This window comes from Strigops habroptila, chromosome Z (genome assembly GCF_004027225.2).
Source record: "Strigops habroptila isolate Jane chromosome Z, bStrHab1.2.pri, whole genome shotgun sequence".
NCBI lineage: Eukaryota > Metazoa > Chordata > Aves > Psittaciformes > Psittacidae > Strigops > Strigops habroptila.
In genome coordinates this window covers 98,693,248-98,718,239 of record NC_044302.2, presented here as the reverse complement: position 1 = coordinate 98,718,239, position 24,992 = coordinate 98,693,248, and the positions used below count along the sequence as shown (strand labels likewise).

At 41.9% G+C, this 24,992-nt stretch overlaps 1 protein-coding gene across 1 annotated transcript in view; it reads left to right on the top strand.

The window, feature by feature from the left end:
- The window catches only part of SKOR2 (SKI family transcriptional corepressor 2), a 24,615-nt gene extending 6,916 nt beyond the window's left edge, over positions 1–17,699 (top strand). Inside the window, exons 6-9 of the mRNA XM_030511712.1 lie at positions 3,935–4,000; positions 4,393–4,491; positions 9,173–9,240; positions 17,637–17,699. Of these exons, the coding sequence (XP_030367572.1) occupies positions 3,935–4,000; positions 4,393–4,491; positions 9,173–9,240; positions 17,637–17,699 (296 nt within the window). The remainder of the gene's footprint in view (positions 1–3,934; positions 4,001–4,392; positions 4,492–9,172; positions 9,241–17,636) is intronic.
- The last annotated feature ends 7,293 nt before the right edge of the window (positions 17,700–24,992 follow it).

Below are 24,992 nucleotides of genomic sequence, written 5' to 3'. Positions count from 1 at the left end.
TGAACATGCATGATGCATGAATATTTTCAGTAAGGGTAGGATTTCTTCAGGACATACACAAGAACTGTGCATGTCTTAAAGCGGGTAATTAATTTCAAATACAGATGGAGCCTGTGAAGCTCTGAAAGTCTGCCGGTTCACATCTGCCTATATTTTTTAAATGGAGGGATATATGTATATACATATGTATATGTATCTATATATGTATATTTATACCCAGAAGACACCGACACCTTCAGGGCCGCAGCCTCTGTATCTGCAGACAGCCTTCTCTCCAGCTAAGATACCAGTGGATGTTAAGTTATGGTAGAGTGTCGGTGCTGTGAGCTTCATGAAGGTAGGAGTAAGCTGCAGAGCTGGGTGACAGGCATGGTGTGCTCTGCAATTCCTAACTTCTGACCAGGATAAATAGGGCCAATGCTGAGATACAACAAGATGATTTTGGTTGATGTCATCTGGCACCATGAGAATTGCAGTGAGAATTGTAGAGGGTACGAGTTGGGGACAAGGCATAGGGATGAGAGTCGGGGGAGTAGAGTTTCATTCCTGGTCCATTGGAGCTCTGTGTGGGGCAAATCAGTTGCCTGCTGATGTAGTTGAGTTGTCTGGGCCAGCGTGGAAATTTTTAGCTGCTGTTTGAAGAGTGCCTTGAGATCTTCCTGAGGAAGGATTGCAGGACATTGCTGTAGGTGGCACAGCCTGAAGAGGTAACCTCGCTATGTCTCGACTGGTTTTGTATGATGAGGGCAACATGCATTTCTGTTGAGGAAAATACATTTAGAAATGTTCCTGTTATGTTTCTTGTGTTAAAAATTCAAATCTTAACTATTCCAGTGGGTGCAGAGCTAATGAAATGGTGGCATCACAAGAGATGAGGCTGTGTCAATGTGCGATTTGGGACCTCTGTTTTTCAGAGTACTGATAAAGTAATTGGAGGTGTGTCTACTCATAGACATAATTTCGGCTTTCCTTCATGGGCAGATGTTCACATTCTAGGGTAAGAAAGCCATTTGTGTAAAATATAACCCATGTACCTTTATTCCAGAATAATAATGTCTGTGCACTGAGCTAATTGGGAAGAGAACAGGTACCAAAAGCTTTAGCTGAGGCAGTTTAAACTGGCTATAAATACTTCATCCCCTTTTTCCCTACCCAATAGACAGCTGAGGTATAGTTTGATTTCTCTGAATAAACTGAAATAGGCCTCTCTTAAAGAAAACCTAGGTGCTCATACCAGGGAGCTGCACAGCTTCCAGTGTTTAAATGTTGCTGCAAGTTCGTGTGTAGACAAGGCCCAAGAGAGTTATGGTGGAGCTATTAGAAGGGGAAGTGATTCTTTTCTTCTTAGACTGATTAAAATTCTTTGGGCTTTCTGTTTGTTTGTTTTAAAGCACCTATTTAGCTTTTAATTAACATGTAAGAGAAAGGAAGCTGGTTAAATATTCAATACCTCCGCCCTTTCAATTAAGGTAGAACAGTACACAACGCATGATGAGGCCTCTGGGAAGTATGGAAAAACAGAGAAGAGCAGGCTCCTGATTATCATTTTCAGGGGGACTGGAAAGGTGAAACCCATCTGATTATTATTAACATTAACAATAATAATGTTGAGGCATTTTTTTTTTAACATCAGCAGTTTAAAAAATGCAGTTACTCTTTAGAACCTTACATGCCAAGTTTTGCCTCTAAGTACCTTCACTTTTCCCATCCTATTCCTTATTTTGAGGGCAAGGATGGGGGATTTTCGAATAAGCCTTTTTGGTAGCTTAGTAGGGAGGCTGCAGATGCTGGAGAAGTTGTTCTTCATGCTACATGCCCTTATTTTCATTTTGATGCGGTTCTTTCAGTCCCAGCGAGTCGGCAGCCTCAAACATACGGCCCTGAAAGCTCAACTGAGCAAGTGGGAAATGTTATCGCCATGCTCTGTGCTAGGATTTAGTCTCTTCCCTTTTTTCTTCCCTCCCCCCTTGAAAAATCCAGTTATCTTCTGTCTGTGAGTCTGTTATCCCTCAAAATTGCTCATAAAACATGCAGAAAAGAATGCCTCAATTAAAGAAATTATTTGGGAAAATACACTAGTATTTAGAATTCAATAAATACCTTTCCTAAACTTAAATTCCTTCTTTTTGATTTTGTGCACCCTAATTCCTCTAACAAAACACTTCTTTTGTTAGCAGTCCTGTTTAAAATAGAATTATGTTAACTAAACAAACAAAGACAGACCATTTTACATTACGGAAGCAACTCAAACCACTGCCCAAAAGGTGACGTATTTTTAAGCTTGCTATTTCTTTTGGTGTGGTGAGACAACTTACGTGTAGAAAGTGCTTTTTTTTATCAAGAATGTACGAAAATGATTTTTTCAAATCCTTGTGTTACATAAACAGATTTTTTAAATTGAATTGCTGGCACCAGAAATCAGTTGTGTAAATGTGTATGCCTGAATGAGTGGTTGCTTTTTTTTTTAAGGACTGGAAAGATAACAGATGCTGAAATGTGCAGCTATTGGATAGGTTTCATATACTGTGACTTCAAGGTTTACTGGGTATAAGAATGCATTGATTTTCTAAAAAAGAAACGTTTTGCAAAAAGATTTCTGACTGCATAAAAAGCAAGACTTTCTCAATTCAACTTTTAAATTAGCTTATTGTGATGACCTACTCGCAAATGCATGGTGACAGGATGAGTTTATTAGGTAACTGCTTTCTTATCTGATAAGTGGTGACCTATTTAGTGCTATGGCCTTTTATTGTTAAAAACCCAGCTTATTTCCCCCACAATTCTTCCTTCCAAACACATAAACACTTGAGTAGCTTTACGTGTATGTCTGTGATTACTCATCAGTAGAGTTAATGATGTGTATTTACTGGCTGGACTAAAACAAGAATTAGTCCAATTAGTTCAATAATTGGTTATTTAACAAATACTTTCTTAATTATTGAGAGTCCATTTCTACTTCAGCTGTAAATAATAGAAATTCTCCTATTAATTTCTGCTAAAGTGATTTTTTTTTTTTCTGTTTTAAAAACATTCTTTTTTCGTAGCTTTTTGTTTCAGAACCCTATTCATAGAAATTAGAGGAAAATTTCACGGTTCCAGAGGATAATGAAAATAACGCCTTCTGTCAGAAGGTTCATATTTAAGTCAAACTCTCATCCAGCTGAACTTAACACCTTGTGAAGATTTATTTTATTTGTAAAGGAAAAAGTAGTATTCATATATCTGGAAATAGTAAAATTTTGTTACCTGGAAAATTCTTTACTACTGTATGATTAGAAGTTACGCGAGCAGTCTAAAACAGAAGTCTCTGAATTGGTTGACCTCAGAGGTGTATTCTTTAGATGCAAATACCACTAATATCAATTTTCTCTCAGCTGGGTATGAATCATATCTAGTTACAACAAGCCCATGCCATAGAACTCTCGGAGATGATAAAAGCAAAGAGGCTGGTGTGCAGAAGATTTTGCCTGTGGATTTTGGAACAGGGTCCTGCCCAGCTAGATAGCATGGACTTCCCGTTATAAGGAGAAGATATGAGACCATCGAGAGGGCTCTACCTAACCCTTCATCAGCTTGCTTCTAGTCCTTTTCTGATTAGAGCATCTTCAAGAGGGGATAGAGGGAAAGAAGGGATCAGTTTGGCAGAGGATGTGCAAGAGAAGCTCTCCTAGGGTATCCTGTAGACATAGGGTCTTGTTTGCAGGAGGCCAAGGTGTAGGCAGATATTTTACTAAACTAGAAGCAAATACAAGTCCAAGTGCTGTGCACATGAAGATGTGAAGAAAAGCCTCAATCTTACTCTTTCTAAATATTTTTTCTCCTCCTTTTTTTTTTTTTTTCTCCAGATTCTCTGAAGCAGTTGTACAGGAAGGACAATACTGATAAAAACCAGTATCAGTAAATCAGTAACCTTTTTCTATCTCTTTCTTTAAAGGTGAACATACCCAAGAAACCAATTCTCCTCATTCATTGAAGAAGGATGTGGAAAACATGGGGAAAGGTAAAATAAATAAGGGCCTCTTACGTTATAAAACTGCTCTTTGTTTTAATAGAATATGAGGATAATAGGGGGCACTTTTGTTCTGCACCATATTTTAAGCTTGTCAAGTAACATATGAATAATATATGGACCTTTGGGTGGATATAATTGAGATTAATGCATATATATCAATCAATACATGACACTGTAATATAATACTTTAAAATAATATATTACATTGATTTATATTCATGGCTTTCTGCACAAAATCTATTGTAGGTCTATGCAACACTTTTTCGTTTTTTTATAACTGCTAAAATATTTTGTCTTACAATAATGAATTGCTCTGCAACTGTTCTTTCAAGAATTATTTATACAGATTAGCAAAACCACTTTTCTTTTCTCTTTGTTAGAGGAACTCCAGAAGGTTTTGTTTGAACAGATCGACTTACGGAGGAGACTAGAACAGGAGTTCCAGGTGTTGAAAGGAAATGCGTCTTTCCCAGTCTTCAGTAAGATACATATCTGTGGTTTTGGTGTTATTTATGGGTGGTTGGGTTTGTCAGATTGTTAAAATGGGAGAGGTGTGTTCTCAGTTGCATTGCCAGGATCTTTGCTTAGATCTGCTGAAGCTGATGGCACTTCTGCTGTGGCTTTTCAGATCTTTTGTAGGGAAAATCTGAAGCTGGATGTCTATTTTAGTGTATATTTTACTAGTTTTGATAACATTGAATACAGCACATAGACAGAAACATGTCTGGGGCTTCTTGGGGTACAGCAATGCTGGTGGGTTTAACCAGCTTTTTGGAGGCTTTTGAAGACAAGGTACTTGATAGTTATCTTTAGGTAGTTCTGGGTGATGATGTAGACTTGATGTGGCCCCTGTTTAAGGGGCAGAAATACCTCTTTGGACTTTTCCTCTTGAGACAGGCTATTTGAGATGGGCCTTCCGCCATGACTGATGAGCAGGGTGCTGCTGTCCAGGGGTGATGGAATGTGCTGGGCATGTGTTAAAGAAAAGAAAACAAAATGGACACTTAGGGTTTTCATGAAGCTGCCGAAAAGTTAAACTGCATGCACAGGGAAAAAGACTCATTGACTGAGACCTTTTGAATTACACTGGCATCAATAGGGAAAAGCATACTTCCAGGAGAAATCCCACATAGGTCAGGACAACGTAGAAGACACAGTGAGAGCTCTCTAACATGCAGTGAGTGTAGCGTTACAGGCTTTTCTGGCATTTGCTAACCTGTTAACTCGTATGTGGCTGAAATGTCTGACTAGCACTCAGCACAAAAATGCCCTCATATTGATTTATCATGATTTCTTGAAGAGTTCAGAAACTCTCAGTATTGCCAGACCTCTGGGTTCCTTGATAAAAACTCCAGGGACAAACCCCAGTATTGCCAGGTCCCACAAGCTAAGCAGGTCAACCAAAACCCACTGCTGCAAGCTGATGAGTGTTGCACCTCCCTGGATCACAGGAAAACGTGGGAACACAGACAGCATTCTCCTATTATTTAAAGAAAATTTGTCCCCTTTCTGTAGCACTAGATAGGGTAAGTTCAGGGAAGCGAGGAAGTACAAGAAATCTGAGAATGAGTCCATCTTTAGCCCAAATATTGAAAGATGTAGACAGCTTCATAAATAAAGGAGAAGAGCTGCCTGAGGTGGTACGGATATTAATGAAAGGAGGATAACCTCATCCTTCATAAATTCAGTCATTACTTGGGTTCGGGAGTGAGGTAATTTTCAAATAATTTGTGTAGATCAAAACACTGATGTGTGGTATTGGTGAAATGGCATCTTGGAATTTTGCCATTCGGGTCACTTATTTATCCTTTTGTTCTTCTACAGTAAAATTAATGCTCTGTCATTGCCATGTAAATAAACATTGCAATTAAACCGCATGAAATACAATTCAAATAAAAGAAAAGAACATGTACGGCCAACCAAGGAAGTGGCGACTGTGTATGCTGGCTTGAAAAATATGTGGTTTCAGTGTACCACAAAGTAGTGGTCAATTTTCTTCAGGATTAAAATAGAAACCAGATAATGTGCTATAAACAATACATAGAAGTGACCGTAAAACCTATTTACAGATTTAGATTTACCAAAAAAAACCACCCCTCCTCCGCATGTAATAAAACAAGAAAAAGGGTCTTTGTAAAGCAAAGAAGCGGAAAATCCAGGGTAAAAGTGGTTTGTCCTCTAGAGCAGTACACATCCTAGCAAGAGAAGAGGTCTGTTCTAGGCTCTCACTGCTGGATAGAGCTGCTGCTTTAGGTCAAGTACTAGAAACTGTTTTGCCAAGGTTTCCCAAGTCAGAATCTGTGCGGGGTCATGTTGGATAGGGAGGAGCTAGGCAGAGAAGTCTTCAGAGAACCAGCTAAAGGAATGTTGAGGTAAAATTAAAATTGTATTGATGGATTTATCATGGCTTGGGGACACCCGAGGCTGTAGGAGGGAGCGAAGAGCAGATACGTAACAGGGTTTATATCCCATTCTGGTCCACCACAGCATCAGGCCAAGCAGCAGTGGGGACTGGATTTCTGCCCCATCCTTAAAGCTGCTGAGGACAGGAACACTCTGCCAGGGTAATTCTCAATCCCACAGGTTATGGTGGTTCTCCCTGTGCTTTGAACTGTCTGTGGGTAAATAAGAAGCCTTTGTCTTCTAAGTCTTCTCAACCTTATTTAAAAAGGAGGAAATGCATGCCTATTTCAGCTATGTGTGACATGTGGAAGGTAACACTGTCTCTCCCTAGAAAATGCCTCCCTTCGGTTACCTGGAGTTAACTGCAAACTCACGTTTTGTTTTGGGTCTTGCATTTGGAACTGAGCACATTTGGGGTGTTCTGCTTTAATAGCCTCAAACCACCACCCACAGCGGTGCCATGCAGTCTTGTGTGTAAATGGTGTTTGGTTTTGACACTCTCCTCATGGAAATCGCTGCTAAATGAGAACTGATCTTATTTGCAAACTCATTTAGCAGTACTATGTTGCACGCTTCTCTGTGGCTTCTTGCACCTGCTTGAAATGCAGACTGTGATAATTTATAAAGCAGCCAATGTTGTCTTCTGCTGTTTGCACCTTTATTTTTTGTATTGCTATTGTACTTGAAAGCTGCAGATGAGGCTTTCGTTGCCAGTAACATCTCTCAATGCAGAGATCACTTGAAGAAAATAAAAAAATGAAAAGGTCAGATCACTTGGAGAAAATCAAATAATTTGCTGACCTGATACAAATATGAGCACCTGTGCATGGTGACAGTGTGTTCTCCCAGAACCCTTTTCTGTTCTGTACCTTTCGTGTTGGTTGGCACGCATTTTGTCCGTCTGCATTTAACAATGTGGCAATAAAATGGCGGAGACGTAGTCTGGATAGTTAAAGTATTTAATTTTGTGTTAAGAAAGCTATTTAAATATTCATATCTTTTCTCTTGGGTATTGCTTATGGCTTTGTCTGTAAGCATTCAGAATCAGATAAATGCTGCCAGAAAAAACCCACTATCCTTACCATTAACACCTCATTTCCACTGTGAGCTTGGACATTGTAGTGCAGGACTGGGCAAGATTTCTGACCTATTTGTTCTGAGAGGTGATGAGCCTGTGAAGAGGCAGTCAGGTGGGAAGTGTTGAGGAGAGAAGGAATATTTCTCCATGTAGCCTACTCAGAGTGAAACTGGAGGACCTCAGTCATAGCTAGCACAGACACATCAGCCTTTAGTGACTAGGACAGGAGGTGATGACCGTTTTATACTGCACAGCTTTTTGGGAGCTAGGAAGAGGGGAATTGCAAACCTGCTTTATTTCTCTTGGCTTCTTTTTCTGGTTGAGTTAGAGTAGGGGGAATAGGCTGAAAAATTCTGTGGGCATTTACTTGAAATTTGAGAAACTTTCTATAGGATAACATTGTCATATCCTTTCCTATGTGGCTGAGCTGGACTCCTGATGGTTTCAGCCAGACAAATTTTCTCTTTCTTTGTTTCACTGCTATTTTTTTGTTGTCCTGAAGTGCCTTAGACCTAGCTCTGCTGCCTTGTACTTTATCCTAGCCCGTTCCTATGCCCACACTTGATGGCGACATGTCCTCTTTCCCTGTAGGTGAGATACATCCTTCCTCTCCACTGTATCGTGCTCTGGCTGCTCACTGCCTTCCTGCTCCTGCTTTTGGGGTTGACAGGTTGTGGCAAGGCTGTGTGACTTTGTCCCAGCATGATTATGTAATTCTCTTAGCTGGTTAGTTGTAAATAAACCATTTTAGCTGCCTTGGTCTTGTAGCTCTTCTCCAAGCTCTGTGTGTGCAGGTGCTCCATGCTGTTTTCTGTTGGCATTCACCTTGCTGTTTCTGTGCTTGTTTCCCGATTCAAAATGATACTGGTTGGAATGGATTTTCTTTCCTCTTCCACTTAATAATCCACCACTGCACTCAGGTCTCCATCATGCAGCTCTCCATGTTATTTGGTTCTTGTCAATAGTTTTGTTCGTATTTTTATTTTTCCCACCGTCCAACAGCGATCTTATGAAAACAGACCAGCAGTTAATTTTCTACCAAATAAAGTTTTGTCTGAAATGCATAGAGAAGAGGAAAATAAGGGAAGGAGAAGCTAGCGGAGCAGGAAGGCTGGTCTGTGTTGTAACCCAGCTGTCCAGAATCAGTCTTTCAAAGGCTTTTTCCCCTTCAGCATTCCACGTCACTGTTTATGGAGCTTTAGTCTGAGTTTTGTTCAAAGCCATCAGCACGATGTTACAAACTACAAATCAAATCCTGCATCCTTGAACGCTTTCTCTTCTCACGTGTTGGACATCGCTATTGATGTCAACAGATTTATGCCAAAGCAAAAAGGAGCAGCTTTTGCTCTTCTCATCAGCGTTGGTAGACGTTTGACTAATGACTGCAGAGTCTTGTCCATTGAGAATAATAACTGTGGGAATAAATGCTAGCAACAGACACTTAGCAGACTACATTTGGTAATTGGGGAAGTAGCTGAATCTGATTGTTCCACATCTCTTGTCTGTAGTGTCCTTTACTCGATAAGATTCTGTTAGGCGCGTGTTTTAATTGGGTGAAGGGCTTTGTAGTGTTTTGTGGTTCCTTAGTAGTGATTTGGTTTGATTTAATTTTATTTATATGAATTCTGCTGTGTGGACTTTAATTACTGCATCTGCTTCTTTTTTTCCCCTTCTTACAGATAATTTTCAAGATCAGATGAAGCGGGAACTGGCGTACAGAGAAGAAATGGTACAGCAGTTACAAATTGTAAGTTTGCCTTCTCTGCTAAAAACATTATAAACTGTTGCTTTTATATTTTTTCGATGCAATCCTCAGACTTTCCCGTTGTGAGCCATGCAGATATACTATTCCCAAGCTCAGCTGGTTTAGAGTCTAATTACCTGGAGATTTACTTTCATACGGTAACCAGATGGGTCTTCATGTTTCAACTAAACAGAATGTGTTGACTCAAATGCTGAGAGGTATTTCTTCAAAGAGGAATGTGAGGACCGAATCAGTAAACCATAAGCAGTTAAATGTTTCTACCTTGTATGAGTTTCCGAGGGGTGTATTTCAGCCCTCGGTAGGGAATCTGTGCAAGGCCAACTTCTCACTGGCAAATAAACCTCAGGATGTGTCTTTGTGAAATTTCAGCCACTAGAAAAAGTGCTTAAGTCGGCAATAAAGGATCGAGTTGCCAAAACACAGCTCAGTGCAGGCATACGTTGCTGTTGGGTTTCTTGCTTGTTATTTTAAAATCAAGAGGGATTTTGCATGTGTGTGTTAATGCAGCTCTGTATCATTATAACAACTGCTGTTTTGAAAACTTGACATACTTAATCCAGTACAAGCGAGAGGTGGAGTATATAAAACTGTTTCTTACTCAGATACTGTTTAGCTAAGGGCATGGTAATGAATGGGAGGCTACCAGCACATGCTTGTTAGTGCTTTTTCTGCGATCAGTCTGATGTTATTCAACAGGGATTTTTGAGGCAGGTTTGCCAGATATCCCCACTTACCTGGATCAGGTCTGTGCTTGAACATCTAAATTTTCCTTGTGCTTGTCACAGACCCTGGTGCAGGGAAGGCATTGTCCAGCCTTCTGGTACTGTCATTTTCTAACTGATGGGCTGGGACATAAAAATAAAGCTGAAGGCCAGGATTGTCAAACTTGTGCACCTATGTTTAGAGGCTTTTAGGAGCGGCCTTATTTTTAGAGCTGCCGAACATTCCTGCTCCCTGTTCCTGCTGACTTCAGGGATTTCAATGAGAGATGGAGGGTGCTTGAAGGAGGTTGTTCATGGAGGGAATTAAAGTCCAGAACACCTTTGGAGATTTTTTTTTTTTTTGCTGCTTGTCTTCACTCTTTTCCTTTAATGTGTCCAGTGGTTACTGTGTTCCCCTTTGTCTCCCAGTGCCAGGCAAGGACTTTGGCTTGATCTGTGAATTGCATCGTCACAGAAGCTGGTAATTAAGATGCCATCCTGAAAAGCACTTCCTCTGCTGCTTTGTATTTGAGGCAGGTGACCTGTCTGATTCCTCCTGTGAAGCACATTTAAACACAAAGTTTGTGGCCCCACTTCAGCCTTTATCTCTTGTGTCAGCTGAACTTGGAGCTAAATCTCCCTCTCAGGGAGAGAACGGATCATCTCTGCCATTTGCTTTATGGCCCAATTTTGAAGTTGCTTCTGAAACTGGATGTCACCATCTCCAGCCAGCTGTGGTGGTTTTTCTGATTTACAAGAAGTGGAGAAATCACAAGGTTCAGTGTAGTGCTTTTTCTTGGGCAGGAAAAGAAATGTGATCATGTAATTCACACCCTTCTCACTTACAGTGCCTGCTACAGAAAGACTAATAGTCATTTGATCATTGAACAGATCTGTCTGAATGTACTTACAGGGAATAGTTTCAACATTTAATGCACTGCACCAACAGTTCAGGACCCCTTCACTCGCTGTGGCTGCCTGAGTTTAATTATCACTAATAGAAATGTTGTCACATCCTCAGTAAGTCTTTATGCTCACATCTGGGTATCTCTCCTGGTACTGGTGAGGCAGGCTGTGTAGCAGTGAGGCGACTAGAAGGATGTTTGCATCTGAAGAACTGAGAGGCTGCTGCAAATAATGAGTGTGTTTGTTTCAGATGGGTGCAGAAATCTTCAGTGATGTTTTGGTTGATAACTGAAATGAAGTTAGCACTTTCGATGTGTGAACCCCTGTAGTTAATTTAATTCATTCACTTGAGTATGTCTTGTGTGGTTATATGTAGAATTAAGATTACTGAGCTGAATGTGCTAACTCCTTTGGCCTTCTTGGGTTATGGCATAGCCGAGTTAAAGCTTTTAGTGCAAAATACACAAAAAGCATGGTTAGTTTTTAATTTTTTTGTTCAGCTATTAAGTTGTTTTTAAAAGGGGCAGATTGTTTTGTTTTGTATGTAAATGGGATGCTCTACTATTGCTTTAGCAGAGCTGCCCACACCTCAGTTTCTTGTTAACATTGAAGTACAAACGTAAAAGCAGAAGTCTTTAATGCACACTTAAATCTGCATTTTACTTACAGCTTCACAGCTGTATATTTTTGTATTATTGAACTCAAAATTTACCAGTATAACTAGCAGCAGAACCTGGCTGAATTGCTTTGTTTATTTTACAAACAATATGAACACACAGAGTCAGTTTCTTTTGGCTTTTACCACCACTGAAGGATTATAAAACTTCAGTTAGTCCTTTCTGAAGACTTGTGCATGCTCTTGAAGGCATCTTAAGGGGGGGGGTACCAGAAGCAGGTTTTGCAGCAGCGATGGTTTCGCTCACCCTGCACTGACATTCCACAAGCTACATAACTGAGTAGTCACACTTTAAAATAAACCGCCTTGGCATGTTTGATGTGTCAGAAAAGTCAGGAATGCAACAAGCTGAAGCTAAGCATGAAAAGATTAATGAAATACAAATTGTATTTGAAAACTTCCTAGTGCAAACGCCACATCACACCACCACAACTTGACTTTTACGCGGAAAGCACTGATGGAAGGTGGCGGGTTTTCTCTCAGCAATGCGTTTTTCTCCCAGTTCTCGGTGACGCTGTGAAGCGGTAGCGCAGGAGGCGATGGTGAACGGCCGCGGGTGGGGAGCAGCTCGGAGGGGAGCTGGCGCGGGCTCCGGATGCCCTCTGCCGCTCCCCGGCCGCCACTGCACCCCCAGCGCCGGCTGCGAGGCACCTGGCTTCAATACTCCTCATTAAAAACCTCCGTTACAGCAGCGTTTAATCAATGGGGTTTTGTTTTAATGCTCTGTCCGCTCCGGAATGGAAAAAAAAAATATATATATATCTCTATTTTATGACTTCCTGAAAGTCAGGAGGAAGGCTCAGATCGTTGGGAAAATGGGAGGTTGAGTCCTGTTCTGTTACATCCTCTGTGATGGATGTTGGCTTCTTTGGACATAACCCTACTTGGCAGGTAGCTGGAGCAGTGGGTGATTGTGCAGCCACCAGCAATTTATGTTGAGAAAGGAGTTGGTCAGAGTGTCTTGAGCAGCTGCTAGGAAGTATTAATCAAAGAACCACGAAATGGTTGGAAGGAACCTTAAAGCTCATCCAGTTCCAACGCCCTGCCACGGGCAGGGACTCCTTCCACTAAACCAGGTTGCTCCAAGCCCCTGTGTCCAGCCTGGCCTTGAACACTGCCAGGGATGGCGCAGCCACAGCTTCTCTGGGCAACCTGTGCCAGTAATTCCAATATTGTAACCTGTTTGTGCCAAGCTCTCAGCCAAGTGCCAAGAAACAACCTATCATCATGTTTAACAAGAAAATAGATCTTAAATCTTTGAATGCACTTTTCTCTTCCTCCTCCTTCAAAGTGCTGTCTCCCGAATTAGCTACATACAGTGCATGTACTTGGAGGTCTTATGTAAAATATTAATTTTACATACGGATTCAGGCATGGATATTCAGCTATACAGAAAGGGCCACCAAGAAGAAACAAATGCCGAGCAGGTTGGGGTGAGTTCTAAAATGGCACATGTGATATGGCCTTATAAGAGCTCACCTGCCTTTTGAGTTGTTGGTTTCTGTCCAGGGTGACCAGAATTCATCTGTCAGGACAGACAAGCCAGCCTAACAAAGCACTTGAGTAGGCTCCTGCTTGAGCCTCTGCATCTGTCTGGTATTGTCTTCTGAGCATGTGTTAGTGGATCAGATTTTAAAAGCATGAACTTTCTTCCTAGCCGCCAGGTGGGAGAAAGATTAGAAGAAGCATTCTCAGCACAATGATTTTTATCCTTTTATGTTGTGGTAAACCCCTCTAAAACACTGTTACAGATAGGTAGGACACCAAGCTGCCAGTTTAAGCCTCCTGCAAACAGGCTAGCTTTTGTTCATTTCCTTTTGGGGGTCCCTTACAAGCAGTTTTTTGGTTCTGAGGAAGTGTAGACCACAGTTGTAATGTATCCATCTAAAAAAAAAGCTAAGGTGGCGTTCGTCACGCTACTCCTGTGGTTTAGGTAACCAAGATCAGGTAGTGATCAATCCCACTAACTTTTCATAAGGGTAAAAGGCAGCAGGTCTTTGAGGCATGTTAGAAATGTGACAAAGGCAGTCCTTTGTCTTTCCAGCTCTGGTGGAAAGTGTTGGTTTGGTTTTGGTTGGGTTTTTTTAATTTAGTTAGACTCCCATGAACTGAATTCCTCCTTCCTAGCCTAACTTTGGGCTGATAATACTGTTCAGAGCTCATAACTGGGTCCAGCTGGAACTCTTCTGATGTTTGATGGCCTTGCTTACTAAGATTCAGTGCTGCTTTGAATCAAGTCTGTTCTTCAGAGGCAGACAATAAAATAAATCCGGAACTATCTATCTGCAAAATTGATTTCTATTTCTGCATCATCCTTCACCCTGATCTTTAAAGATTCACAAGAGTGTTTAAAAGAAGAAAAAAACCTACCGTGTGGTAATGCTGGTAGATCTTCAGAGGTATGAGATCATGTTCCTCTGGGTCCTCCTGTAATTAAACCGGTAGGTTTAATTCCTATTTTAGGTTGTATATAAAAAGCAGGTGCCTTGTACAACTAAGGTATTCATTATACAAACAAGGAATATCCACATTTTGATGTGCAGAGATGTTGGTCGCTGCATGCGTGCACTCCATATTTGAAAAGTGGAAATAGGAAACAGGAGTGCTTTACTGGGATTTCTGGTTTGGTCCTCTGCTTAAAGTGGTCCAGCTAGATTGATTAACCTTGACAAGAATGTTAGAGGCAAACAGCGGTTCAGCACAATAACTTTCGGATTTTTTGCGCTGCATCTTGTGCTGAAGTGCCTGTACACAGACACACAGATAATAACAGATAGAAGAGCATGTCTGGAAACATGTTCACTGTGTTTTGCAGACTCCAAGGCAGATTTCACTACCTTGCCCTCCTCCGCCAAACCCAGAGAGATGTTTATATTTTTTCTCACTAATTTCTTCACCTGTCCTTTAGTAGTTGGGGTGATACTGCAGGTCTGTTTCTGTATGTTCTGTTATCTGCATTTGATTTTTGGTGGAGTTCCTCTCCGGGTTTAGTGGTACAGGTTGGGAATATGTCTTTAAGGTGCTGAAGGTAGCACACACATCCCTGACTGGGTATAGGAAAGTGAACCAATAAGTACCGTTTTCACCAGGATTTTATTTGCCACTGTCCACTTTTTTAAGACAAGTGAGCAGAACTTACATCTTGACAATACAGCTGGGTATGCCTTGGATTAATAGGGTGGAGCTGTGCCTCTTTCTGTAGTAAATTGAAATGTGCAAGAAAAGGAATGCTTTGTAGAATTAATTGGTTTACAGAAGTAAAAGCTTCATTTCCTTTAGAATCTACAGAAATTCTGATTAAAAATGAAGAGCCACAAGCTAGCCTCTGCTAGTGTCTGTGTGCAGAATCCTTTTTCTATGGTAATAGTGTGCTCCACTACTTAAAAATACACTGGAGAGAGACTGTGAGCTCCAGCCATGACTCTCCATTGCCTGTATGCTGCTGTGAGCACATGCCGTGACCCACCCAGGAGGGAAGAGTCCCTGGACCCAGCTCACACAGCTGTAAATACTTTTGTGGGGTAATAGACTCACACTCTAGGGCTTGCTGTTGGCACTTCCATTCCTCCTCCAGTTGTCAGAGGCTCAGTGCATGCTTTTTCTTCTGGATAATCCCACTCATCATTCTATCCAAAACCACCATGTGCACAGAGGCTCTTCAAGAACAGAAGTCTGATGTGTCATTATCTATCCCACCTAGGGATGGCATACAGAGATAAAGTCTCCAAAAAGAGGATGGTGTACTGAAGCTTCTTGGATGTCCAAGTGTAGCAGGAAGGGACATGTGCTTTAGAAATTAATCCCCAATCCTATCCATGTATCTGCGCTTTGGTTCATGTTGTGCCCAAGACTCAGCTTGCAAACTGGATTCATTGAATGAAGCAAAGAGGATGTGTTCCAGGAATGCAGTTAGGAGTGTGCTCTAGGACAAGCCTATCCTTATCAGGACAGTCACCATAAATGCACAACAGGGAATGTATTGCCGTGAAGAGACCTAAATATATTCCACTGCAGCAGTGGAGTTACCAAATGCTCTTCAAATGACAAATGTATAAGATGACATTGCAGATGATTTAACTCATGAAGAAGGTAGTTATTTCCCTATTGGACACCCATCTCTTCCAGTTTCATTTACTACCAGGAGAATGGATAAACCGACACACATTGAAAAGACGCTGATGTACCAAATATAGCAGAGAAGTGGATTAAGAACAGTTAATTTCTGACAGAATGTACCCCGTTGTATTATCTAGGTCAGTACAGCCTGGGAGATGTCCTATATAGTTGGTAGCCATGCAAACTGATGTTGCCTGTTGGACATCCTGAGTGGGAGAGAGAAGGAAAGCAGTTGGTGAAGTATCATGGGTCTCAGCTGAAATGTGCTTGTTCAGGCAGTTTGTTTGTGGCTCCCTTTTGAATCTAAACTGTAGAAATGTGTGATCAGGTAAACGGTTTCTTTGCAGACTCCTCTCTGCTGCAGTTTGGACAGGAGTTTTCCAGCCTTTGCAAACACTGTGCCCTGAAGGCAGCTGTGTTCGAGGATGTGGTGGAAGAAAGAGCTCTGTTTTTTGGGGGTGAATCTGGCAGCAAGCTTCCTGATAGCTTTTCACTTCTCTCAAGAGTAGGGGTTATAAGAGTAGTCAGACAAAACATCTGGATCCTGGGTCTTCTCAGGTCATCAGTGGTTTGGGCCTCTCAGTTCATGCACACACATTTCTCTTTCCCCTGGGCTGTGTAGTGGGGAAAGCAGCATGCCTCTGTGAAAGGCTTCTGATTCATTCAGCCAGACGGCTCATCTTTGCAGATGCTGCTGCTTCCCGATGCAGCTGCTTTCAATCAGATTGACCTCCTTCCTGAGAGATGAAATGGTTAGCTCCTGAGCTGCAGCTGCCCCTTTCTTTCCTCTCATCCTGAGCCTTCTCTGCTGTTTTCATTATTAAGGCAGGCAGGGATGGATACATCTCTTCATGTCATTGCAGATACTACACTTTACATGAGCCAGGAGACATGCTGAGCACAATTCACACAAACATCGTCACACACTGTGGGCATAATGTAATTAAAAACAAAAAAGGGGGATATACAAGAATGCTTGTTAGGTGTATGGTCAGTGGATATGGATGTAAATTCACATGTTTTCAGGTGTGTGGAGCAGGTTGCTTCAACTCTGCATTTGCCTGCCTCTTCCTTTTGCTGTACATGCAGCTTAAGGCATTGCTCCTGACTTCAGCTCATCATATTTGTCATCTTGCAGTATCATATTTGACATTATTTGTGAATATATTCTGGAGTGCCTGACAGCAGAAGAAGGTCACCTCAGTGTGCAGCAGTGCCTAGGAGTGGAGGGACATAGATTTTCTGATCCCAACCTGAATTTCTCCAACAGTCCTTCCAAAAGGCAGCACCAAAGAATAGTGAATTTGTAGTCACTTGGATTCCCAGCTATGGAGAAATCTCAAAGCAATTTAGTTTTGTTGCATTCTAAAGGCCCGGCATTGGAAAAGAGTGGCCCCGAACGGTATTCCCAGTAGCCAGTGAGCACATCATCCCACTTTGTTTCTAAATATAACTCTGTTCCCTAATATGCCTATGTTCTCTGTTTTTCTTTAATTATTTGTTCCACTTCAGTGGCTTCCATCAGATTCGTGCAAGTCAGAGACAACTATCAGGAACTTCCCAATTATGGTGGTATAAATATATGAAGTCTCGTACTCCCAACATGCTGTATTTTGGCTGTGCAGAGATCAATGCATGTTGCCTGCTCTGTTGTGAACAGCTGATTTTTGTCATCTCACAGGCAGCAGAATGGGTGGTGGATTTACTTTTTGTCAGCAACTGCTAGAAACAAAATATTGGAAGACATCTTTTACATTGGATTTTAAGATCTATCGTTTTAATTTGGGCCATTTTTGTTTTATTTCTGCATCAACATTCTTGTGGTTTTGTAAAAAGCTCAATCCTTTAATTTAAGGCACTGTTTCCTAAAATGACACAGGGACGCAAACAAAACCCTTCATTTGCAGGGATTCTAGTTTAGGTGTTTCATTAGCCAAACCTTGGCTTAAAGCAGTGTCTTTGTTTCTGTGTCATTGCAGATTCCCTATGCAGCAAGCTTGATCAGGAAAGAAAAGCTCGGCGCACACCTCAGCAAAAGCTAAAGGTGAGCTTGTGAAAGAAGAGACTTTATTCTGCCTTACCTGGATGTCCTGTTTTTCTTTGCAGCAATTGCAAGGTTAAGGGGATCATTCTTTGGCTTCATGTTGCTGATTCTGGTCTAAAAGCTCTCTCTGTGGAGGTGTTGTGCTAACTGTCTAAAGCTGATAACTGACATGTCACATGAATTACTCCTACTGGGGTAGGACATACTGCTCAGAGTTGACCATTGGGTGAATCCAGGCCTCATTGCCTGAGTATTTGCTTCACCTCTGGTGGATGGTGGTAGTGGTCAAGGTCACGTACCATCAGTGGAAGGAGGGAAATACCTTGGCATTCAGAAGGCACTAAAAGTTCACACACAGGCAGGTAGGGATTGGGTTTTCTGCCCATAATGGAGCTTCTTCAGTTCCAAGAAAGAGCAGTGTATTTTGGGAGCTTTACAGAACAACACAGACTCTCTGTCTTCTGTAGCTCAGTCTCCTGCAGAGGGCTTGTGGATTCACTGAAAAGCTTGCTGAGGTAGAGCAGGTGGATTAGAAGAAAATCGCTATTCATAGGTAGAGGCCTCAGTAATGCACAAAGTAGAGGTACTCAAGAGAAAGTCTGGGGCATCTGGGAAGGGATTGATAGTATAGACGATGGATGTTTGCCTGAGCTATGGAAGAAGCAGATACTTAAAACATTAGAAGTAAGTATAGTTACCAGATAACCAGTATCTGTTGCCTTGAGCTCTGCCTGCTGAGATAAGGGGATTAATCTAAGCATCGAGTTGGTCTGTTTTGTCTCTTGTGCATACTTGCTTACTGTCTGCCAGCATTTTCCAGTTGAGTCTTCATTAATCTGAGCACTGATTTAAAATAAATTCAGTGGTATTAATACCCTGAATAAAACAGTACGCTTCCCAGATGAGAAGCAGCGGGTCCTGCCCTGAGCGCCTTGTCCAAAACACTGATCTACAATAAAAGTCTGCCTGAGGATGGCAGCATCAGATGAACGGCACCATTTGTTCCCAGCATCAGGTTTTCATCAGCTGACAGTCCCTGCAAGGAAGGTGCTGGCATCACAGCTATGAGCATTTCCTGCTTATTTGCTGCAAGCGTGAAGGATGGATGCATTTCTCATGCTGTTTTTGTTTCCAGTGGCACACCATCCCCGCAGACAACAGGGATTTCTCTAAGTAGGCCCTAGTGTTTTTGAAAGATTAGTTGTTACTTAACTGCTAAGCTAAATCAGTCAAGCAGAGAATCACAACTATATTGTTCAGAAGCAATTGCAGATTCTCTGTGTGCCAAGCAGAAGAGAGTTTTCTCAAGAAGGAACGTGTATGCACACACATACTCATGTGGCACACCAAGGGGATTAAGACCTTGTGTGTTTCAGAGCAACCACTCAATTAATACTCAGTCTTTCGCTGCTATCCTTGTTGGGCTTTGTGTTCCGTTCCACAGCAGTTCTTGTTGTGTTTAGTGGTACTTCAGTTAGCTACAAGTTGCACTTCATCTTTAATTTAAAACTATTTCCACCTGGCTTTACAGATACTCACTAGCAAAGTGTCAGAGGATGCTTCTGGCGCAGGTGACTTACATGTATCCCCTTTTCAGGGATTGTAAATTAATGTTATAATTCTGTGAGTAAAGAAGTCTCACGCTTGGGTTTGGTGTTGTAACATTTTCTCTTTTTTCCTTGTTCTTTGTTTCCTTGTTCTTTGTTTCAATTTGCAGCAGCACAGGATCTTTTGCAGCCGTTAACCTTCTAAGTTATTACTTGCCAGTCAGAAACCTGACTTGTTTAAAGACTGAAACAAAATGGAAGATTGGGGATACAGGTTCCTTTGAACCCGAGGACAAGTGACCTCAAAGCATCATGGACAACCATGTAAAATAGAATGTAGCAGCCATTTATTAGTAAAAGCAAAACAAAACAAAAAAATTAAAAAAAAAAAAAAAAATGCCTGTCCTGGATCTTTTTTGGTGGTACCAAAGTTTAAGTCTTTGTGTTTTTAGAAGGACTACTGAACCTGATAGAGAAAATGCTTTCGATGAATCGTACAGATAAGGTGTGAAAGGAACTGCCGCTCCTTTCAACACCACAAACACTGACAACATCTGTCATTTCATCTTTTGCTTTTGAATTGTGATTGTTTTATGGAAAGAAATGTGTGTCTTACCAGATGGGCCAGAACCACGTTTGGATGGATGGATGGATGGATGGATAGAGCAGAGTTAGCCATACACAGTGCTTTTTAAAAGCAGACTGGAAATTCTCACACCCCTCTCCCTCGGCCCTCTCCTTCTCTGGTATTTTGCCTGCTGTATGAATTAACGATTGTACTCCTCTGGAAATATTTTACAATTTAATATTGAGTGTAATTAAGAATATAATCACTGTTATCAAAAAAGGTATTTAACTCTGTTGTAGTTTCTTTATCATTCATGTGGAAAAAAGTCTATAATAAAAAAAAGAAAACTATGAGATCATAGTTGAGCTTCCCTGTAATTTAATGCTGTGCTTACTCTACTAAAAGAACTGGGAAATTTACCCCTAAGAACATCTTTTTAGAAGCATTTTAATTCACAAATCACGTGTCGAAGTATTTCATGGCAGAAACCCTCTGCCTTTGGTTGTTTAGAAAACATTTGGAAGTACATTTAGTGGAATTTCAGGAAGTGCCTTGTGAATCCACAGAAATAAAGGGAGACATGCCAAAGTCAGTTGACTTCTGAAGACCATAGTGATAGCCTTCCAGGCCTTTTCCTAATGATGTGCAACACCCCGATTACTAGGGCTTTCCTATGTGAAATTCCAGCCCCCAGGAAGTCCCAGCCATGGTGTCATCCCTGAGCATACAACAGCATAGAACATTGTCCACACCAGTACAGCACCACCAGCATCTGAAAGCAGTTTCAGCCACCCCCAGCATTTGGATATGTCAGAGTTGCTCTCTCAATATTCCCCTTGTTCCCAGCAAATCCCGGGGAGCTTCAGTCATCTGGCTTTACAGTTCCTTGTAGCCCAACAGATCTGGAAGGCAGGGAGGGGAAGAAGGGCACAGCCCGTTTTCATGCCCTTCCCTGCACAGTTTGCTCATGCAGTAGGCGAGCTGACAAGACTCAAACACAAGACTCACAGAGCTGGCAGCATTATGGCTTCTGTAGCATGGAAAAAAGCAATGAAAGCACCAGAAAAGCTGGACCAGGTCAGACCAAAAGTTGATCTGTGCAAGTACCCTCTTCCCAATAATAGATGAAATCAGATACTTTATGAAAGCACGCAAGCAGTTCGAATTATATTCCCAGAATATAGTTTTAGCTTCTAATGATTTACTGCTCATGGGTTTTCTGATCTAGACATGATGTCTTGTTTTTAATAACCTGCAATGGATTTTTTTACTTACACAAACTCATCCAGTGACTTTTTAAAACCTAGGCACACTTTTAGCAGCATACAGCATCCTGTGGCAATAAGCTCCACAGCTTAAATACACAGTGTGGGGAAAAAGAAAGCCAGCTTCTGATGTTCAGAGCTGCCACCCATTAGCCTCATTTTATGACCTGGGATGAGGCCAGTTGCGAGTTGACCTCTGGCAATTCCTGTCCACCTTTTCTATGCCAGTTGTGATTTCAAAGGCATCTATAGAGCCTTTTGGTTGTCTTTTTCCAGGTCGAAGAGTCACAGTAATCATAGAATCATAGAAACATAGAATGGTTTGGGTTGGAAAGGACCTTAAGATCATCCAGTTCAACCCCCTGCCATGGGAAGGGACATCTCACACTAGACCATGCCACCCAAGGCTCTGTCCAGCCTGGCCTTAAACACTGCCAGGCGTGGAGCATTTACCACTTCTCTGGGCAACCTGTGCCAGTGCCCCACCACCCTCACAGTAAATAACTTCTTCCTTATATCTAACCTGAACTTTCCCTGTTTCAGTGTGAACCCATCACCCCATGTCCTATCACTACAGGCCCTAATGGACAGTCCCTCTCCAGCATCCTTGTACCCCCCCTCAGACACTGGAAGCTGCCTTGAGGTCTCCACGCAGCTTCTCTTCTCCAGGCTGAACAGCCCCAACTTTCTCAGCCCGTCTCCATACGGCAGGTGCTCCAGCCCCTGATCATCCTCGTGGCCTCCTCTGGACTTGCTCCAACAGCTCCATGCCCTTCTTATGTTGGGGACACCAGAACTGCACACAGTGCTGCAAGTGGGGTCTCAGGAGAGCAGAGTAGAGGGGCAGGATCAGCTCCTTAATGCCTCCGACAGAAGCAATCCTGTAGCTTGTAGCCTTCATGTACCTTTTCCTGATCAGCTATATCCATTTTGAGATGGAGAATGAGCTGCGTAGAGTAGTCAGGCTACAGGATACTGTATAGATTATAGTACAGAGTGACTTGATGATACTTTCTGTGATGAATGAACTCGACTGTAGTGTGGTGGTAAGATGTCTTACCACTACAGATCAAAAATTTTGCCCAGACATAAAGTAATCCCGTTGCTCAATAAGAAATTAACTGCTCTAATGGCTTCTGAGTGCCAGAGCTCCTGGATGTGGTCAGACGTGCAGAGTAACCCATTGTCCCTCACCATCTGAGAACCAGCCTGTTCAGGCCCAGGAGCAGACACAAAGGGTCTACAGCAGATTGATTTGATTTCTACTCCCTGCTAAAGCAGTGTTCAGACCATCATGTTCCCTAGAGACTTCCCACAGCAAGTAAATAGTGCATAAGTAGTATGTTGCTGAAGTTGTGAAGCCGTGTATTAGGTGCACAGTTCACACAAATGACAGAGTCTATATGCAACAAATACGTTTCAAATAGGATATTCAAGCTTAAAATGTCCAATTTGCACTCAGTTAAGCTAAACTCCCCAATCAGGAAATGGAAACACCACTTGTCTGGTTTGTAACTGATCTACAGACTGCAGCTGCAAATGTTATGATGGAACATATGTCTCAGAATTAAGCATGAATAGACTGTTTTGAATTAAAAAATCATCCCTCACGCTGATAAAGCTCAAGAACATGATCCTAGAAAACAAACACAGGGCAGCCACCGCCTAGGCAAATCCGCTTTGGTAAACAGCCAACAAAGCTTCTTATCACCAGTTGCTTTTTGTTTGCCTTCCTCTTGTGCCAAAGTTTGCACACATTAAAGTGATGAGGATCCCATAAAAGACTTGTGTTTCACATACTCGACCCTCAACCTTTACACCACGTGGCATCATAAAGGAAAGACAAAGAAAAGGATACTGAAAGATTTACCCAGTAGCTGGTATGGCTGAATATGCCTTATACATATCCTAAGGCTGTGTCTATACTAACGTCCCCCGTACTTGAACTCATCTGTATAGTTAAAGCATTGCAGTGGCCCCGGCAAGGTTGTGCTTGAGGACACTGATGTCCTGGGGAGCAGATCCTGGCATGGATGAGAAGTCAACCCATACTGTAGCCCTTCCCAATGGCACTTCGGACATGGCCACCCTGAGTTGAAAGGTGAGGGCTTTTGTGGTGTGGGTGCAGCTCGTCAGTGCCACGTGGGAATGGCCCCAGACACAGTTAATTTGCTGGTATAGGATAGTCCATATGGGTACTGTCCTTGCTATAAAAATAAGAGTTACTGTGGAAATTAAGCATTCAGATTTTCTTACACCTGACAACACCTTTAAAAAACACTTGTGGTTGACCAAATAATCACTTCTACAGCTGCTACCACAAGGGAGGCGAAAGGCAGCAGCTGTATTACACATCTTAGTTTTAGCCTTTCTTTCATCGAAACCCCCTGAGAATGGCAAAAAGCACAGCACAGGCTACTGAGCTGTGATTTAAATTTTCCTGGGTGCTTGAATAAACAATAAACAGATTCAAAAAGCTCATTAGCAATTGACAATCCTTTTATTATTCCCTCACAAAGCTGTGTTTCCACGAACTGCCCACAATGTCTCCAAACTGAGCTCTGTCCTTCAGATATGAGAGTGCTTCCCCAGGACTCAGAATCTACCCAGTTTGCTTCTGAGAAACTTTAGCAAGAGTTATTTATATTGAAGAAGTAACGCAACCAAGAAAAAGCATGAAGATATGTGATTTCCCTTACTCATGAGGATGGGACCTTCTTGTGGTATACTTTTAGGTGCCTTCAAACCACCTCCCTCAGACTTTTTTTACCTTTTATTGAGCTTATTCATAAACGGCAGGTGCAACCCAGTGACTCATGAACAAGTTATTTGAAGCAGAATGCAGATCTGAGCATTTACTCCTCTTCAGATTGATCATGCTGACAAATAAGTACCTTGAATATTATAAAAAAGTTATCTCTGCATGAATAGGCCAATTAAAGCTGTTAACAGTGAAGATTCGGAAGTTTTGTCTGAACTGGGTATGGCAAGCAGGACAAGGCCCTGCTATTTAACAGTAAATAGAATCTCTGCATGTTGTTTGTGCTGCTGAGCAACTCTTGATTGTTCCTGTGCATTTTGTCTTCTGTGAGGGATTAAAGTTCAGATTTCCTTTAAATTTATTCTTTCTTTTCCAATACTTTTAATAAAACTTCAAGGAAGTTACAGAATCACGCAATCCCAGACTGGTTTGGGTTGGAAGGGAGCTTAAATCTCACCCAGTTCCAACCCCCTGCCATGGGCAGGGACACCTTCCACTAGAGCAGGTTGCTCCAAGCCCCTGTGTCCAACCTGCCAGGGATGGGGCAGCCACAGCTTCTCTGGGCACCCTGTATCAGCACCTTGCCACCAATTTATGTTTTATTTTGAGCTTTCTGATAGAGGGAAAGCACTGGCATCTGCCCGAATGAAAACTCCTCCCTTCTACGCCTTTTGTGGCATATACAACATGGAAACGGTTTTTAACATCAGGCTTGCTCCGACTCAAAGCCAAATAAAAGGCCAGTATTGCCTTGGAGGACAAGAAAAGGTACTTATATACTGAGTGTCCTCCTCTATGAATGGTACAGAACAGATCACTGACCACTGATCACCTTAACCAAGAACATACCTCCATTTATCTTCAGGCCTGCTCTCCGCTTTCACCTCTCCATAAAAACTGTTTAATGTATTTCATTCACTGTTTTCTTACAATATAGAGGAAAAGTCACAGCCATGATCATTATCTAAACATGCTCAGTGATTTGAACTGTGAGCTTCTGAAACCCTGCCAAACAATCTCCAGGGGCTTGGAGAGGTGGTTTGGTCCCGTTTGATACCAGCACTGAGGCAAGAGGAGCTGATATTGTTTTTCAGCTACTTATCGAGGCGCAGTGGAAAAACGTGTCAATCTTCATTGTTTGTTCTGAAAT